The sequence below is a fragment of the Pongo pygmaeus genome, chromosome 12 (genome assembly GCF_028885625.2).
Source record: "Pongo pygmaeus isolate AG05252 chromosome 12, NHGRI_mPonPyg2-v2.0_pri, whole genome shotgun sequence".
Lineage (NCBI taxonomy): Eukaryota > Metazoa > Chordata > Mammalia > Primates > Hominidae > Pongo > Pongo pygmaeus.
In genome coordinates, this window is record NC_072385.2 from 122,483,894 (window position 1) to 122,502,045 (window position 18,152).

Sequence of the window (18,152 nt, forward strand, 5' to 3'; positions counted from 1 at the left end):
AGTTAGCCTCTCTGTGCCTTCATTTCTGTATATAACTCTAGACAATAATAGACCCACTGCATTGGCTATTTTAACTTATTTCGTGCAGTTTCTGGCATATGATAAATGCTCAAAAAGTGCCAACTGCTATTAGTGTTTGGTTTCTGTTGCTGTTATTCTCCAATTGGCCAAATTCCACTCATTTTTCAGGGCCCAACTCAGATACCACATTCTCCCATTCCCATCCTCACTGGGAGCCGGTGTGCCCCTCCGATTCCCGGAGCACCTTACCGTCTCCGCTGGACCATGTCGCACACGGATGTATTGTAAGATTTATTGACAGAGTCGTTTGTTGTGGACTTCTAGGCTGATTCTTGGTGTGCCTGCGTCCCCCCACCCGGCCCCCAGATGTAACTGAAGGTCCAGGCTTCCGTTTCATATTATATATTCAGTAAATGCATGCTGAATTCTTTGCCTGCTGAATGAACAAAGGACTCGTTTACGCCCATCTAAGAAAAAACAATCTAGCGGAATATGTTTTCCTTTTTTATGTCTGAGCTGTCAACCCACTTAGATAAATTACCGGGCAATAAACTGAAACACACACCTAGATTTTAATCTTTCAGCTTTTTCAGATAAAATACCTGAGTTGATTAAAAGTCACGAAAACAAGTCTCCTAATACTGCTGCTTCCCTCAAGGTATTCCCCAGCCTGTATTTTATAGATCACTAAAAAGCACTGAGCCCTGCCACTGCAGGGCTGGAGGGGGCCACCTTGTCCTGTATAGCCATCAGACTTCATTGCAGGAAACCTAAACAGTGTTAAGTATGCAAGCTGAGTGCATAAAGTTATTTTATTAAAAGAAGAAAGCGATGGTTATTACCAACCAGGCCTTGTCACCCATTTCAGATGGCTTTGGCAAGCAATTAACAAAGCTCCTACTTCCTCTCCTCGAGGAGCTGGCTCTGTTACTGGGCTGGTGGTGAAGGAACTGAAAGATCCTTGTCTCCGCGGGCCAAGAGGCAGAGCCTCCTTGATTTATTACCCTGGCAATTCCTTTACAGTCACAAAGTAGTGGAATCCAGATGAATCCCCGGCCACCACCAGATCAAACGCTAAGGCAGCCACCAGGCACAGCCTCGCGTACTCACTTTCATCCTGGGTGACTGTCGTAAGCGTTCGGTCTGTCATTGAATTATTCCATCAGCTTCTTTGCTAGAGTAGGTTTTCTGGGATGATTCTGTTTTAGAGAACTAGTTACAGTGAGTCCATGAGCCTGCCTCAAGAGAGTTGGCCAAAATGTTTTCTCTCCTTCATCACTGTCTAGTGGTGCTGTCCCTCGAGTGAGCATTCACCTGCCTTGTGTCGGAGTTCACACACGTGTGTCCCCAGCGCCTTTGTGGCAGGAGCCATTGCGTTTTCTTCTCCCCTCTCTCCATCCTTCATCCTTTGCACAGCTCCTCAGACATAAAGTGTGCTCAATAACTACCTGTGGAGTGAGTTTATCTTCCCAGCTTTTGGAACTGTATCGAGCGCAAAACTGGAGGCTTCAACGTCTATACCCATGGAAAATATGTAAGAAATTGTGGGGGTTTTCAACCTAGAAGTTTTTCCCATAAATTCTCACAATCGAATTTGCTTCTGCATGAAGACTGTTCCTGAGGCTACATCTGAAGTGGATTATTCAATCCTGCCTCCTGCCCAGATTTCCTCCAAAGAAGATGTCAGGCCAGACGGAGGGGCCGGACCCACAGTGACAGGATGAGAACAGACTGCCAAAGGGCCAGGGCACATGTGGAAGTCACCTCCCCGCTTCATGGATGAGGACGCAGAAGCCCAGGGGGGCACACAGGGGCCTGTGGGCAGATGCAGGGCAGGAACCCAGATCCCCAGGCTCTCAGTGCACACCTCGGGTGTCCCTAGATTTTACTCCACAATGGGGGAGCCTACTGAGTGATGGCCTGGCACACAGTAAGAACTCACTTACATCATATGAGCAAAGGCAGCCAGGCTTGGCAAGGCCTGGCCTCAGCTCTGCACTCAGAGACTTAGTGGGCCAGCGGTTGTTGGAAAGATCAAAGGCTAGTGGTGCCGGTGGCTGGAAGGGAAAATGGTGGCTCCCCGACCTTGACCTTGACCCCAACATGGTCAAGACCACGTGGGATGGTACCGGGTAGAATCTGGAGCCAGGAAGACTTGAGTTTGAATCCTGGCTCTTTACTCATGCGGCCTTGGGCAAGTTAACAGATCCAAGCCCACCTATAAAACTGGGGTAATAAAGACCACCTCTTGGCTGGGCGTGGTGGCTCATGCTTATAATCCCAGGACTTTGGGAGGCCAAGGTGGGCAGATCACTTGAGGCCAGGAGTTCGAGACCAGCCTGGCCAACATGGTGAAACCCCATCTCTACTAAAAATACAAAAATTAGCCGGGTGTGGTGGCGCACACCTGTAATACCAGCTATTTGGGTGGCTGAGGCATGAGAATCACTTGAACCCAGGAGGTGGGGGTCGCAGTGAGCTAAGATAGTGCCACTGCACTCCAGCCTGGCAACAGAGAGAGATTCTGTCTCAGAATAAATAAACAAACAAACAAGCAAACAAACAGACCACATCTTGAGAGATGAGTGATAAACCAAAGGGGAAAACAGATACAGGGTGCCTCGCAGTCCTTCAGGACAGAACATTCTGGAAGCAGCAACATACTCGGCCTCATTCTCCTCTGCCTCTGTAGGCTGTTTCTGAGACTGTCTAGGACAGGGTTTGTCACCCATGCTTGACACAAGCAGGCACTTAGGGAGGTTTGAAGAATAAATGTATGAAAAATGAATGCTAAATGGTGAGCTTTCTGCAGGGATGCAGTCATACTGTAAATGCATCTCATTTGCATTCCATTCCACAAAGAACTCGTCTACCAAAAAACATAAACAGGGCCGCATGCTGCGCCTCGGGTCCCAAAGATGGTCCCTCTGTTGCCACCACCCCCCGCCGTGACCTCCCTTGACCCTGCTCTACCCCGTGCAGAAGGAGCCACAGAGGATGACAAAGCAGTACTTACCAAGAAGAGCATTGTGGCCATTGTCATCCGGCAAGAACCTCTTGTCAACGGCGCACACCAGGAGATGGTCTGGCAGGCTGGGGGACTTGGCCCCCACGAGGAGAAAGCCCGCAGGGACGTCAATGGGCTCGTTGGAAATGGAGACGAGGCGCAGGTCCTTCCCAGCCTGGCAGAACCCTAGGAGGGGTGGACAGGACTCACACGCTGCCCAGGGCTTCCCAGAAGCAGGGTCACGGGGGCAAAGGGAGGAAACGTTCTGGGTCTGCTCAGGAGAAACCCTTACCTCTGGGTGTGCTTGACCTCAAAATTAATCCTGAGAGATAAAACTATAATCTTAGTTGGCCGGGCATGGTAGCTCACGCCTGTAATCCCAGCACTTTGGGAAGCCGAGGCGGGAGGATCACTTGAGGTCAGGAGTTCAAGACCAGCCTGGCCAAGGTAGTGAAACCCCATCTACTAAAAATACAAAAATTAGCCAGGCGTAGTGACACACACCTGCAATCCCAGCTACTCGTGAGGCTGAGGCAGGAGAATCATTTGAACCCGTAAGGCAGAGGTTGCAGTGAGCCGAGATTGTGCTCCTGCACTCCAGCCTAAGCGACAAAGTGAGACTCCATCTCAAAAAAAGAAAAATACATATATATATATATAATCATAGTTATCCACGACACAGATCACACGTTATTTGTCTACCGGTGCTACCATGTGATGCAGATTAATGTGCAAATGAAGCGCAACAGGAAGAAATTTTAAACACGTGATGGCAAATGGAAACATATACAAGATAAATCCATAAGAAACTGAGGGTCCTCTGATGTTTTTTACATGCTGCATTTTATGGGGATGAGAAAGAGGCCGTCACAAAAAATGAAGGCTGAGAATCTGATAGCGTCGGTTTCCTCTAGGGGGTCATGGGGAGGACTGGCGGCCAGGACACAGGCACTGAGCAGGCCGAGAGCACAGGGATTCTCATTCCATGCCCTTCGGAACCTTTTGCGTTTTAGAGCTTGTAAATACATTTCCTATTCAAATAATACATTTCTACAAATATTTGGGGGGAAAGGTAAAATAGAGAGCCAGCTGAGATTAATTTGGGTAAGTCTTTTCCAGGGTCTCGTCCCAGGTAAGGGCACACCCAGCCCCATCTCCTGTGCTTCCTGTAGCTTTAGCTCCCGAATGAGACCTCTCTGGGAGCCCCGACGAGCCAAGGCCTTCCCAGCAGAGCTCTACAGGACGTCATGAAGACTTTCCTCCTGAGTGCAGGGCTTCCCCACTCACCATGCATTTGCTCTATGGTTTCCCATGTGCCCCTGGGCAGGGGCAGGAGAAAGCAACACCTGTGGGGGAGACGCTGGCAGCCGTGGGGCCAGCACCATCACACACCAGGCACTGGTGAGGCAGGCTCTGCAAAGCTCTCGTCTCATCACCTGCAGCAAAGTGTGGCTGTTCCCATTTTGAAGATAGGGAAACTGAGGCTCAGAGAGGTTGAGTGATTTGCTGCAAGCTACAGAGAGGTGGACCAGGAAGGGAGGCCAAGCTGACTCCCAGGTCTGCGGCATGATATGGTCTGGCTGTGCCCCCACTCACAGCTCATCTTAAACTGGAATTCCCACAATTTGCACATATTGTGGGAGGGATCCGGTGGGAGGTAACTGAATCATGGGGGTGGGTCTTTCCCACGCTATTCTCATGATAGTGAATATGTCTCATGAGATCTGATGGTTTTAAAAAGGGGAGTTTCCTCACACCAGCTCTCGTCTTATCTGCTGCCATGTGATGTGCCTTTCACCTTCCACCATGATTGTGAGGCCTCCCCAGCCACGTGGAGCTGTAGGTCTAAGAAACCAGTTTCTTTTGAAAATTGCCCAATCTTGGGAATGTCTTTATCAGCAGTGTGAAAATGGACTAACACAAGGCAGTTCCTTGCATTGGCTTGGGGAAGAGAGGTCAATCCCCAGAGGTCAAGGTCAATCCCCAGAGGTCAAGGTCAATCCCCAGAGGTCCCCTAACTCTCTGACCTAGGTCCCTCCCAGGCCGGTGTGGCCCATGCCTTCTGAAGAGCTGGAGGGATGTAGGCCATGAGTAGTCACAGTGTTTACTGTATTTATTTGGAGATTATGGGAAAATATAATGACCATTGGAGAGTTTACCTCTTAACGTTTATTTTTTTAAGAGATAGGGTCTTGCTATGTTACCCAGGCTGGCCTCAAAGTCTGGGCTCAAGCAATCCTCCTGCCTCAGCCTCCCGGTAGCTGGGACTTGACTACCTGTGCCATCATGCCTGGCTGAAGAGTTCACCTCTTACCACTTAATTCAGTGGCCTTTTAAATACTTGGACACTAGAAGTCCTACCTCACTAAGAGCCACCATATTGCCTTCCCCTTGCCTGGAAGAGCTGCCCAGAGAGGACTGAGTCCCTCCTCTCTCAGTCATCATGCTCAGGGTCAAGTCCAGGCCCCAAGGCAGAACACATGGAGCCTTCACACCAAGTCTCATCACTCCTCCAAGCCTGGCTCTGCCATACCTCAGGCCCCTACGTAAACAATCTGCTAGCAGTTCCTCCAAATGAGCTGTAATTTCACCCGCTAAGCCTTTGCACATGCTGTTCCCTCTGTCTGGAACTTCCCAGCTTCCTCCAGCCCCTCCACAGTCTCCTGGCTGACTTGTACTAATCCTCCAAAACCCAAAGGGCCACCTCCAGGAAGCCTTCCCAAAACTCTCTACCTGCGTTAGAGCCCCTCCTCTGCTCCATGCACCCCTGCTTGCTCCCAACTGTGTGCAAAGTGTCCACTTCCCTGTATAGCTCCCATCAAACAGGGATCTCTCGTCCCATTTATCTCTATATTTCCAGAGCAAAGAGTTCAATAATTACTTCAATTGCTGCTTAATTTAATAATACCCAGTTAATTATCTTAAATAACTAAGGACTGAGCACAATGCCTGGACATAGTAGGCATTCCAAAAATATTTGTATAGGGGGTACCACAGTGTCATATGTAAACCATTTTACAAATAAGGAAGCGGAGGCTCAGAGAGATGCAGTGATTGGCCCGCAGCTATTCAACTATCTGCTAAGCAGCATGGCCTGCATGTCCAGTTGTGTCTGATGCCCAAGCTGATGTTCTCGCCACTAACTGGCCTCCCCCCTTGACTGACATGGTGTCAGACAGATGAACTCACTAGCAAAGAGGTTGTGTGGCTCATGGGTGGCAGAGTCAGGGGTGTACACCAAGCCTGAGTGCACAGCACAAGCTCTCAGCACAGGACTAAGCTGCCACCCACCCAGCATCTCCAGGCCTCAGTTCCTCAACAGTGAAACTGTACCATTACTGACTGTACAGGGTCCCTGAGATTATGTGTATCTGCCTGTTCAACATTGACGTACTGATGAGTATGAAAGATTATTCCAGCCAGGCACAGGGGCTCACGCCTGTAATCCCAGCACTTTGGGAGGCTGAGGTGGGTGGATCACCTGAGGTCAGGAGTTCGAGACCAGCCTGGTCAACATGGTGAAACCCCATCTCTACTAAAAATACAAAAATTAGCCAGGCATGGTGGCATGTGCCTATAATCCCAGCTACTCGGGAGGCTGAGGCAGGAGAATTGCTTGAACCCGGGAGGCAGAGGTTGCAGTGATCTGAGATTGTACCACTGCACTCCAGCCTGGGCAACAGAGTGAGATTCTGTCAAAAAAAAGAAAGAAAGAAAGAAAGATTATTCCTCCTAATCACTTCTGAGTTCAATATGCTGTGCAAACAGGCCTGAGTAGGGAAAATGTATTCTAGGTTCCAAGCAACCAATGCAGAAAAATGAATGTCTGGCTCCCAAGCCACTGGTAAAGTTGAGGCTGTCCAAAGAGTGGCACAGAGGCCTGCCTTAGCATCCCAGGATGGTGTCTCTGGAGCTCCTGTTTCAGGAGGGTAGGCCGGACCAGCACCTGCTGGGGGCCCACGGGCATGGCTCACACCTCAGGGAAAGCAAAGAGGAAGAGCAAAGAGGACCCCTGCGGCACACAGTCACAGGCCCAGTCACCGCCTGGCCACTGCCTCCAGGCAGCATGGCAGGCACTGCCTGGCCAGGAGCTGGCAGAGGCTCACCGTCTGTGGTACAGCATCCTTCAGGCGGAGGGTGCAGCTGGAAAGGGTTTGGGGGGCTGTTTGTTTCCAGCCCTCCTTCTCCCTCTTCTTCCTCTTCCTCGTTGTCCACTTGGCTACCACCTAGATGGGGGAAGAAGAGTGATGAGCAAGGCAGCTGCTGTCTGGCCTCAGCGCTTCCCCCAGTGCCTTTCCTCTGCCTGCTTTCTCAGGCTCAACAAGCCCAGGACCTACGGGACTAATCCAGAATGGGTTCCACCCATCCTTAACAAGCACTCAGCACGTCTAGCTTAGTTCGGAATTAACTTGTCCTTACAGTCTGTCAGTCGGGTTTTATCAACCTTCTTTACTGGAGGGAAAAGCTGAGGCTTGCTCGGGTTGGATGACTTGTCCGAGGTCACACGGCACACAGACCTGGGCCTCATGACTCCAAATTTAGGTTCACTTCTCTTCCATCTGTCACAGCTGTGTGTACACTAGAGGTTTAATATGTATCGAATTGGTTGATAAGGACTGAGCGCAATGCCTGGACATAGTAGCGTTCCAAAGATATTTGTGTAGAGGGTACCATGGTGTCATATGAAGACCATTTTACAAAAAAGGAAATGGAGGCTCAGAGAGATCCAGCAATTGGCCCACAGCTATTCAACTATGTGCTAAGTAGCATGGCCCACACGTTCCCAGTCGTGTGTGATGCCCAAGCTGATGCTCTTGCCCCTAACCTGCACTGCTTCATTTGGGACACAAAATATAGGTAGTATGAACAGCTTTACACGATACAAGACAGCTGTCAAACTGCCATTGTCTATGGCCATACCACCCTGAACGCACCTGATCTCGTCTGATCTCAGAAGCTAAGCAGTGTCGGGCCTGGTTAGTAGTTGGATGGGAGACCTCCTGGGAATACCAGGTGCTGTAGGCCAGGTGCGGTGGCTCAAGCCTGTAATCCCAGCACTTTGGGAGGCCAAGGCAGGTGGATCACCTGAGGTCAGAAGTTCGAGACCAGCCTGGCCAACATGATGAAACTCTGTCTACTGAAAATACAAAAAATTAGTTGGGAGTGGTGGTGCGTGCCTGTAATCCTAGCTACTCAAGGAGAATCGCTTGAACCTGGGAAGTAGAGGTTGCAGTGAGCCGAGATCACGCCACTGCACTCCAGCCTGGGCAACAAGAGCAAAAACTCTGTCTCAAAAAAAAAAAAAAAAAAAAATTATCCCCAAGGGAAGAATGCATGTAAAACACTACTAGACGCACAAACACACACACATACAAACAGCCATTCTATAACAGGGTCAGGTATGGTATGGGTGTAGGAAGCTTTTTTTAAACTGATAAGAACAAATACTACACTTGGTCTTAGCCAAAAGGCCGAGAAGCGATGTAGGAAGCTTTTTATAAGTGAAATAATATTTCAGAAGGAATGGTCACTGTTGAACAGGTCAGGAGAGCCTAGAGGTGGCCATGGAAATCCTGCAACTCCCTGGACACACGCTCTGTCACTACAGGGAAATGAAATTCCCTCAGCTCCGGCGGGCAGGATCTCTGCCCTCACTCATCCCTGTATTCTAGGCACCCCACAAGGAAGCTAAGTATGACTGTGTGTTGGGCAGCCCAGTGGCTCTGGGTACACAGAATCCTACCTTATTCACTAAGCACTGCTGGAGAAGGCAGGATCTCAGGCTGTTGAAATTTAGTCCTGCCAACTTCTTGTAAGTTAGACATTTGGGGTAAAAAATCTTTCTCAACTTCTCTATCTTTAAATGTCATTTAATAAATAGCATACAGAGTTCTTCAGGGAACAGGGTCATTATGAACATCCTTAAATACACTGGGCCAGGATACAGGCACTCTTCGCTTCTTGTTTCTTTTTTTTTTTTTTTTTCTTTTTTCTTTTTGAGATGGAGTTTCTTTCTTGTCGCCCACACTGGAGTAAAATGGTGTGATCTCGGCTCACTGCAATCTCCGCCTCCTGGGTTCAAGCGATTCTCCTGCCTCAGCCTCCCAAGTAGCTGGAATTACAGGCACCTACCACTATACCCAACGAATTTTTGTATTTTTAGTAGAGATGGGGTTTCACCATGTTGGCCAGGCTGTTCTCAAACTCCTGATCTCAGGTGATCCACCTGCCTCGGCCTCCCAAAGTGCTGAGATTACAGGCATGAGCCACCACGCCCGGCCCGCTTCTTATTTCTTTGTCTTCTCCTCCAGTGTTGGTTTATTTGCTGTCAAGTCTCAAACTCTCACTTAACTTGGCTCTAACACCGTCCATCCATCCAGAGGGCTAAGCAACCTAGGTTAATGACGAAATCATGTGTAGTAGAAAGAGACTGGACTGGAAATCAGGGAACTCAAGTTTCCGTACTAGCCTGGGCCACTGCCTATGTAGACGCAGGAAAATGGCTTAACCTCTCTGTGCATCTGATCCTGCATCTTTAAAATGAGGTGGTTAATCCAGACAAACCCTAAGGTCACCTGGAGTTGTGATGGTCTATGTGCACGGGATGTTCCAGATGTGATTTAAACGCTAGAGCATACTGGAAACATAGCCTCACAATGGCTACCATTTCAAATGGGCTTGTGGGACAAGAGGCAGAAGAAGCTGGACGTTTCCAGCAGGTGGGAACCGTGACTTTGGGAAGGTCACAGCAGGAAGTGACTCAAGAATTCCTGATCTCTCAGTCTTCCTGGGCTTAGAGGACACAGACGTGGTAGGAAGGCTGTGAAGAGATTACCCAGAGGTGGGGTGGGGAGGGAGATACACTCTTGAGCCTGCTTCAGATGCTTTCTTCCTGCCATTACATACAGCAGGCGTGGTTTCAGCAGAAAGTATAAAGAGTCATGCCCAGACCCCAGGCGCCAGCAAGGCAGTACAGGTCTCCATGTCGGGGACACAGAAGACTGCAAAATCGACTCTGGTCTCTAAGCTAGCACCAGAGGCGCAGAGGGGATGGCACAGATGCCAACTATCAGTGAAATAAGGGAGACACATCCCAGGAAAACTAAAACCAGCAGCCCCCAAGGCCCGCAGCGTCGCAGCCAAGGGCACACCCAGGAATGTCTGCATGTGATTCTGCTAAGCTGCTAAGAACGGCAATTCAGACTCTCAGAAGGCATGAAAGAAAAGGGTCGTAAGCCTCAAAAGGTCAAAGAAAGAGCTCAAAATCCAGTCAGTAAGAAAGCAGGATTAAAGGTCAAAGGTCTACATCAGATATTCCAGGGGCTGTGACAGGAAGATCTGCCAGCAACAAGCTCGAGGGGACATTCCTGCCCGGGAGCAGACTAAACCAGCCATGTTTACCCAGGTCTCCTGGCAGGACGAGAGCTCTAAAATGGCTTTAGACAAAACCAACTGGATTGGGAGCTTAGAATCCTCATAACAAAACACAGGAACTCAGGGGCCTGGAACGCCGCTTCCGTCCATTCCGTACAAGGCTACTGCTTTTAATGCTGACATGCAATTGTGTTTTCTTTCCATGAGCAGAAACTCTATGGCATTCTAAGTGGGTGGGACTACAGGATTTTACCTACATCCTGTTTAATGAATAAATACTTATCCCGAAATGCTGGACAGTGTCTGTTTTGCTGATCTCTCTTTTTTAAAAAAAATCAAGAATGTATAAGGGTTTTTCTCCTAAAGGAGGTGGTAGGTTAACAGCCCTAATTCAAAGAACAAAGTAATAAGACTCCTGCTAAATCCCCCTCACAAATACATAAAATGTTAACAGATCAAGGGGTGTTCAGTATACCAGCACCCCGGTCATAAAAACCATCTTTAATGTCATTGTCTGAAGAAGACCAGCAATGAGATAAGAAACCCTGACAAACAGACACAACGAGATGTGGCCTGGATAAGCCTGTCTGCACCAGGTTTGACTATGCAGAAAGCAGGGCCTCTAGCTGACTGCTTGGTTTCGGGTAATATTTAGCAAACCAAAAAGAGTCTGTCTCTTCCCACCAGCCCCATCAGCCCCCTTGTTTTCCTGCACTAGAAAACCAAACTCTCAGAGGACTTCTCTCTTCTGTTTGCCGGACAAATGGGAAAATCATAGGGCTTGTTCCAGTTTTCATACCAACGTGGAGCTGGACAAGCCAGCTGACAGCTGGCAGGGAAACTTCAACCGCAGCACTGGAGGAATGAAGGCTTAAGCCTCAGCGCTACCCCTGGACAGTGCCACATGTCCAACAGCAGATAAGGGCACCCTGAGCTGTCAGAATGTCAGACACAGCCCCCCAGTTAAAGGTGGGCAGAAAGCAACTATCAAGATCTTTCAACAGGAGGGAAAGGTGATTTGAATCCTCAAAGGGCTTTTTACTCCTCTCTCCCCCTGTGGGCAGCCCTGAGTCTACTCAACCCCTTGTCTGTCCCCTTTTTATCTCAGAGCTTGGCCAAAGCTGAGTATGCAACTGCTGCTCAGTCACTCAAGCTTCCAGCAAGCCATCCTTCCATCTTCCCAAATCACAGAATTTAATTACTTCAGCTTGTGAGGTGAAAGCACTTTGTGGATTTTAAGGTATCATTCAAATAAACATTACCATCAATATCACTATTATTAATCCATCATTAGCCACAAAGCTCTTCAAAACTACAGACGTAGAGGATGACCAGGTAATTCATATTCCACCAAAGTCTTTCAACTGGCAAAAAACAGTCTATAAAATACTCTCCAGCCATTCCTCGGCTCCCCATAAAATCACAGTGACATCTCCCATGCCAGAAAACATCAGCGCTTTTGATGTGAATGCCAGCGAATTCTCGGTTTTCCTAAGGCATGGTTTTGACCACAGTCTAGTTTCTCTCAGACCCATATCCAGTTCTTCCAGGGGTTTAGAAGGGCCATTGGCAAGGTTAATTTAGAAGGATGTTTTAAACAATGACACAGAAATGCCTCCCTGTTAGAATAAGGAACTATCAGATCTCACACAAGCTCAGTGTGGGGCCCCTTGAAGACATGCACCTCCACACCTCATTTTTCTCTAGGTGCAATTCTCTCCAACCCAGCCATCCCCTTCCACATACACACTCACGCACAGCAAGACCACCCCAGCACAAGACCTGGCTCACTCAGTGCTTTCTTCTTTAATTCTAGTTAATTAATTTTTGTTTTAAAGTATAGCCCCTTTTCACTTCTATAGCTAAGAGAAGTCTGCGGGTAACTTCAAGTCAAAGATATCAACTTACAAAAAGAACTTCCATAACAGAGCTATTTCATACTATGGATCACTGAGGGGTTACTTCTGACACGAAAACACACAGCTATAAAAAAAAATCATTTCAATCTCTGCATAATTAAATAAACTCTAAAAAGTCATCCCTATGCCTAAAGAGAATTTAGTTGTTTATTCTTGGCATATATTAAATTTATAAGGGTTTGCTTTTGGCTTTTAAAAGTTTCTAAGAGTTCTCGTACCTACTATTACTTTGCAAAGATATAGCCACAAATCACAGGACAAAGAAAAGGAATATATTGCTGAGGGTCAAAAGTGTGTTAAAATTTCTTGCTTTTCCAAGTGAAAATGTCAAACCTTCTAATAAGAGCATAAGTAACAACCGATTGAGAACAATTTGTCCTCTTCCTTTCTCCTACTGATTCAATGAATAATTTTACTTCTTGCAATTTTATGGCTGAAACTTATTTACATTTTAACCAAAGTAAGAACTTGTACCCAGTTTTCTTTTTCTAATCACTCTTTTCTGCTAGATTCAACGTTATCTACATAAAGAAAAGAGTTTCAAGTTCTGGTGCTAACATTAAAATAATGTTACACAACATTTTTTTTGTTATTGTTACACAATAAAAGAAATACACAGATAAAAGCAATGTGCGTCTCCCACCTTCTAGAGCGGCAAGCTGCTGCTCAGCTTCCAGGTACAGCTGGGAAAAGATGGGCCTGGGCACCAGGTTGTTGGACCGCAGGGATGCCTCGATGGAATTGTGCAAGACCTCTTCAAAGCGTGTCGTCTTCAGCTGTCCAGCGTAAGAATTTCCCATCTTCAAGAGGATGGAGTCTTCTGTTTAAAATGGCATCTCAGATTCAGTGCAAAAGCCTGGCTCCACGCAAGGTAGAAGGTGAAACAGCTGCAAGGAGGAAGGGCCGTGTAGCCTTCGCTCAGCAGAGACGAAGAGAGGGTGGCTGTCCTCAGCTGCAGCTACTGCCGGGCAATTACAGGAAGTTATATAAGTAACAGCTTTCTCTAATTTAGCACTCAGCAGAGCCTGACACCTCTTAGACTATTTCACTAGGAGCTGCCTCTTTTGCCATCCCCAGGTTTCACAGGACTCCCACTTTTCCCAGAGATGTGGTCCTGCCTGAGAGTTCCCAGACGAATGACGTTTCATTTTCCATGACCTGCAGACGAATGGCCCTCCAACACTCTTGTAAGTGACGGCAACTGAGCAGTCCACCAAAACCAGTCCCAGATTTGAGGATTAGATGAGCCGGCCTCCCCCACCTTCCCAGAAGATAAGCTAGCAGGTCTCCCATCATTGTCTTTGCTGGTAAAAGGCTGATTATTCTCATTCTTCCTTTAAAATGTTTTTTAATCTACTAAATGTTTCCATGATTCAAGAAATACAGAATTACATCTGGAAAACCTGGAAATCACAGAGGAGTGGGAAAACGAGGAAAATCACTGACATTTATATCCCCTAACAGATTTATTTTCTATCCCCCCAAAAATCACAGAGAACCACTGTGATTTTTTTTCTGTAGCAGCTTGAGATATAATTCACATACCTTACCACTTAAAGTAGACAACTCAATGGTTTTTCGTATATTCACAGTGTTGTGCAACTATCATTTGATCAGTTTTAGAATGCTTTCATCACCCTAAGAGGAAACCCCAATCCAATCACTCTGCAACCCTCCAACCCCTCCAGCTGTAGGCAGCAATTAATTTATTTTCCGTCTCTATAGATTTGCTCATTCTGGATACTTTGTATAAATGGAATCATTCAGTATGAGGTCTTTTGTGACTGGCTTCTATCTAACATTAGCACAATGTCTCCAAGATTCATCTGTTTAGCATGAATCAATACTTCATTCCCACTCATGTATTTTGATGTATTGTTTTAGACTTAATTCTCTTCAGAACTTGCGGGTGGGAAGGGATGGGAGATTGTATTCACGTAATTATAATCATACTATAATACACATTTTTATTGTTTTTTTTCCTTGACATAAGCATTTTGTTCAACCCTCTTGCAAATGTTTTTAGAACAATTTTAATGGCTGCTTCCATTGAGTGAAAATGCTGATATTTGTTCTGACATTTCTCCCTGATTATACGTAGGGTTAAATTTCTATTTTCGGTTCCTCCCAAGAACAGGCATTTAAATGTGTATATGTCCCTTATGTTTTCCATTTATTTTCTATTTCATTACATTTAGCTATTTGTTATATTTCTGTTTATTTCCTTTTGGTTTAACTTGTACTTTTTCCAAACTTTTCAAAATAGTTACTTTATTGTCATCTTTAGTTTTCATCTTCATTAACAACGAAGACATTTAAGGCTATACATTATTCTCTGGGCACCTCCTTTGCTATGGTACAAGGTTTAGCATGAAGTGTTCTCCTTTTCATTTCTTTCTAGACAGTTTATCATTTCCCTCTGATTCCCTCTTTGATCCGTTAATTATACAGGAGTGTGCGTTTAATTTTTAAACAGTCAAGACAGCGATGGGGGGGTGAGTTCAGCTTCATATTATTTCCTTCCAGTTTTTAATAGATTATAATCAAGACTGTGGTCTTTAGAAACTCTACTTTTGAAACTTGTTCAGGGTTTCTTTTTGCCATATACCTGCTGGAGTTTTACAGATATGAGAAAAGACATTTGTAAACTCTACAAGGGATGAAAGGAAATCGATCAGATTATTCAACTGTTCTATATCCTTTTATGTCTCTTGTCTACTATCCTGTTCATCTTTAAAGTAGCATTTGACTTACAAAATGGCACCAGATGCCTGCACTGAAATGACCACAGAATAGCAGTTTCCTGCCTTCATCTACAATTACTGCACACACACCAGTTATGCAACTGGCTTCACCAGCCAGGCGAGATCTCCCATTCACTCTAACTCAAGCCATGTGTAATAAATTCCCCTCGTCCTTGTTCTGTTGGTGGCAGAGTAGCTTCAAGATGTCATCCTTCGTGCCCTGAAAGAGCTCTGCTTTCCCTCCCAAAGGTATAATAACTGGTAGAGTCACGTTGATTTCCCGCCCCTGTTGTAAGGAAGATTCAGCCTTTCCTCTTCCAACTAAAAGTAAATGGAAGGCATTAACCACTTCCTGCTTGTGGCAGTAACTTCTGACCACAGGGCCCCCTGGCCAGCCTCTGCTTATAGCCTGGGGAAATGAGCTGTGGGAGGATTGCTTCAGGAATTAGCCCCAACAAAAAGAAAGTGCTCCTGAAAGAGAGAGGTCAGCAGCCGGAGTAACCTAACAGGAGAGCGGAAGAGGTTGCAGGGTCCTCTCGTCTGCCTTTTTTCTTGATCTGTGGCAGACTTTAATATGTGACTGAGGGGTTGCCAGCCACATTTGGGGACACCTGCATTATTCTCAACTCAGGGTGGTGTGTTTAAAGCTGCCGCCAACTAATAACATCCCAAATGCCCTCTATTTCCGTAGCATCTTTGTCTACAGAGCTTAAGGCACACAGGAAGAAGCTTTAAGGTGGACTCATTTTACATGGAGCCCCTGAAGAATCGTGTGCTCTGATGGAAAGAACACATCGGGGCATCCAGACCCTCCCTGCCCAAGGTCCTGTTCAGCTGACCTCACAGCTGATTGGCACCCAGGAGACTCCAGCAGCGAAGGGACATGTAGGCCTGATGTAGACGGGGCAATAAAAACGAAGAAGGAAAAATAATATCCATTGTCCAGCCACTGCATGCGAGACACTGGGCACGTTCCCTACTTCACACACATGGTAGCCCATGGAAGAGGTATGACGAAGCCCATTTTATAAACGATACATTTGAATCTAGAGATACATAGCCGGCAGAAACGCTTGCTGAAAAAAAAGAAATAGAATGGGGGAGAGAAAGATGGAGAAAGAGACAGAGAAGCAAAAAACAACACGGCATAGAAAAGTGGGGTTTTTGTTTGTTTGTTTTTTGAGATAGGATCTCACTTTGTTGCCCAGGCTGGAGTGAGTGCAGTGGCATGATCTCGTTTCTGCAACCTCTGATCCTCCCACCTCAGCCTCCCCGAGTAGCTGGCACTACAGAAACATGCCACCACGCCCAGCTAATTTTCACATTCTTTGTAGAGATGGGGTTTCACCGTGTTGCCCAGGCTGGTCTCGAACTCCTGGGCTCAAGAGAGCTCCCAAAGTGCTGGGACCACAGGCATGAGCCACCATGCCCGCCCAGTAAAGTTTTCATACTCACAAAATTAAAACTTTATTTTATAGCCCTAAATAAACATCAAAGTTTTAATGTCTGTAAGCAAATAGTGAAAGAAAAAATAAATACCATTCCCTATCTAATGACGCATTTGACATCAGAACAATAAGTACATACCACTAAAGAAGAATGAGGAGGCATTGCAACAGTATTCAAATCTGTGGCTCTTTTTGTTATTCCATTGTGGCCACAACCAAACAGTGTGGGGACTTTCTAGATACCATGGCAGTGCTCTATCTTACAGACAGGCCCTGACTGCAAAGCCACACCTGCCGGATGAGGAAGGTTTGGGCCAGACCGGTCCTGCCGTGGAGGCACATCTGGAGCTCTCTGACCCACTGGAATCCTGCATTTGACCAGTGGAGAACTGAAGACCCAGATAGGGAAGACCCTAGTTCAAGGTCAAACACTAAAGCTTCAGTCCTCCCAAATGCCGCATGGAGTGGAGACAACACCTATAAAAGGCCTCCTTGGGATGGTCCTTCTTTCCCTGGCCTGGCCCTGATCACTTGCTCTCTGTCCGTGGTCTCTTTGCTAGACCCCTGCTGCAGTTATTCAAGTCTGCAAACTGCCTGTGGAATTTCTTCCATGCCCTAACACATCACATCCACCGCCTGCATTCCAAGGCCTGGACCAGTTTCTCTCCAGGCTGGTGTGTGATGCTCTTCAACTACAGAATCTGAAGCAGTGCCCATCAGGGCAGTGATGATGGCCGAACAACAGCTTTCAACTTAATGCACAAAAGCCTGGCTGTACTAGTCTGTAAAGAGCATGCGCAACCCCACGCAAAGTGATTTAATCACTGGGCCTTGGTGTTCTCATCTGTAAAATGGGCACTTAGAAAAACTGATTGCTCATTGCGGAGAGTAAGAGAGACGGAGTATACTCAGTGCGTAATCATTAATTTCTAGTTAAATCTGAGCTTTCACAGGAAAAGAATTTCAGATTATAAATGACGAGTGACAAAAAAGCACTATTGTCCATAAGTGCTACAACGTAAAAGAGGGGAGAAATCAGTGAGAACTTGGGTTTATAATGGGGCTGGTACTGGAAGCAAGCCAGGAGGGCTAAGTAGGATTTTTGGCCACGGCTCATCCTTCTCCACTTCTTGGTTCCATGACCAGGAATCGAACCCGGGCCGCGGCAGTGAGAGGACCGAATCCTAACCACTAGACCACCAGGGAACTCTGAGTAGGATGTTTTTGGAAAAAAACTAAGAACAGCATTTGAGGAAGGGACAGGAGAGTGCAAAGGCATGAAAACTCCAAGGGAACAGACATACTCTAGAAAAAGAAGTTCATTTGCCTAAGAGTAAATGGTTTACAAGATGACACAGTGACAGAATAACAAAAACAAACCCGAGGGTGAAAATCAGACATTCTATAGGCGACAGACACTCCCTGGACCCGCAGAGCTAGAGACCGATGATAGTAAAGACAATGCCGGTCAATCAGACAGAAATGATTGAGATAAAACTGGAGGGAAGACCTGCAGGCAGGAGGCCGGGCGGACACTCTTTCAATAGGACCTTTGATATCTGCTTATCTTTAAGAGTGAGGCACAAAAAGTTGCTTGGAAACTCTCTACATGGAGATTCAACAGGTTGCCTAGTGGGCT

General features: G+C 46.7%; 1 protein-coding gene, 1 non-coding gene and 1 pseudogene across 10 annotated transcripts in view; 1 reads left to right on the forward strand and 2 right to left on the reverse strand.

Moving 5' to 3' along the window:
- GREB1 (growth regulating estrogen receptor binding 1) overlaps positions 1 to 18,152 on the reverse strand; it is a 161,376-nt gene that overhangs the window by 73,655 nt on the left and 69,569 nt on the right. For 8 of the 9 annotated variants that reach the window (XM_063648957.1, XM_063648955.1, XM_063648958.1 and 5 more), the window contains exons 2-4: positions 12,965 to 13,282; positions 7,135 to 7,254; positions 3,038 to 3,214 (exon numbers count right to left, since the gene is read on the reverse strand). In XM_063648957.1, the coding sequence (XP_063505027.1) occupies positions 3,038 to 3,214; positions 7,135 to 7,254; positions 12,965 to 13,121 (454 nt within the window). In that variant the 5' untranslated portion in view covers positions 13,122 to 13,282. The remainder of the gene's footprint in view (positions 1 to 3,037; positions 3,215 to 7,134; positions 7,255 to 12,964; positions 13,283 to 18,152) is intronic. The other variant, XM_054475734.2, reaches the window with a different exon arrangement.
- LOC129030901 (5S ribosomal RNA) lies at positions 7,935 to 8,053 on the forward strand. The gene has a single exon (XR_008500800.1). It is a non-coding gene; the product is annotated as a 5S ribosomal RNA (ribosomal RNA).
- LOC129031025 (U2 spliceosomal RNA) lies at positions 8,337 to 8,511 on the reverse strand (annotated as a pseudogene).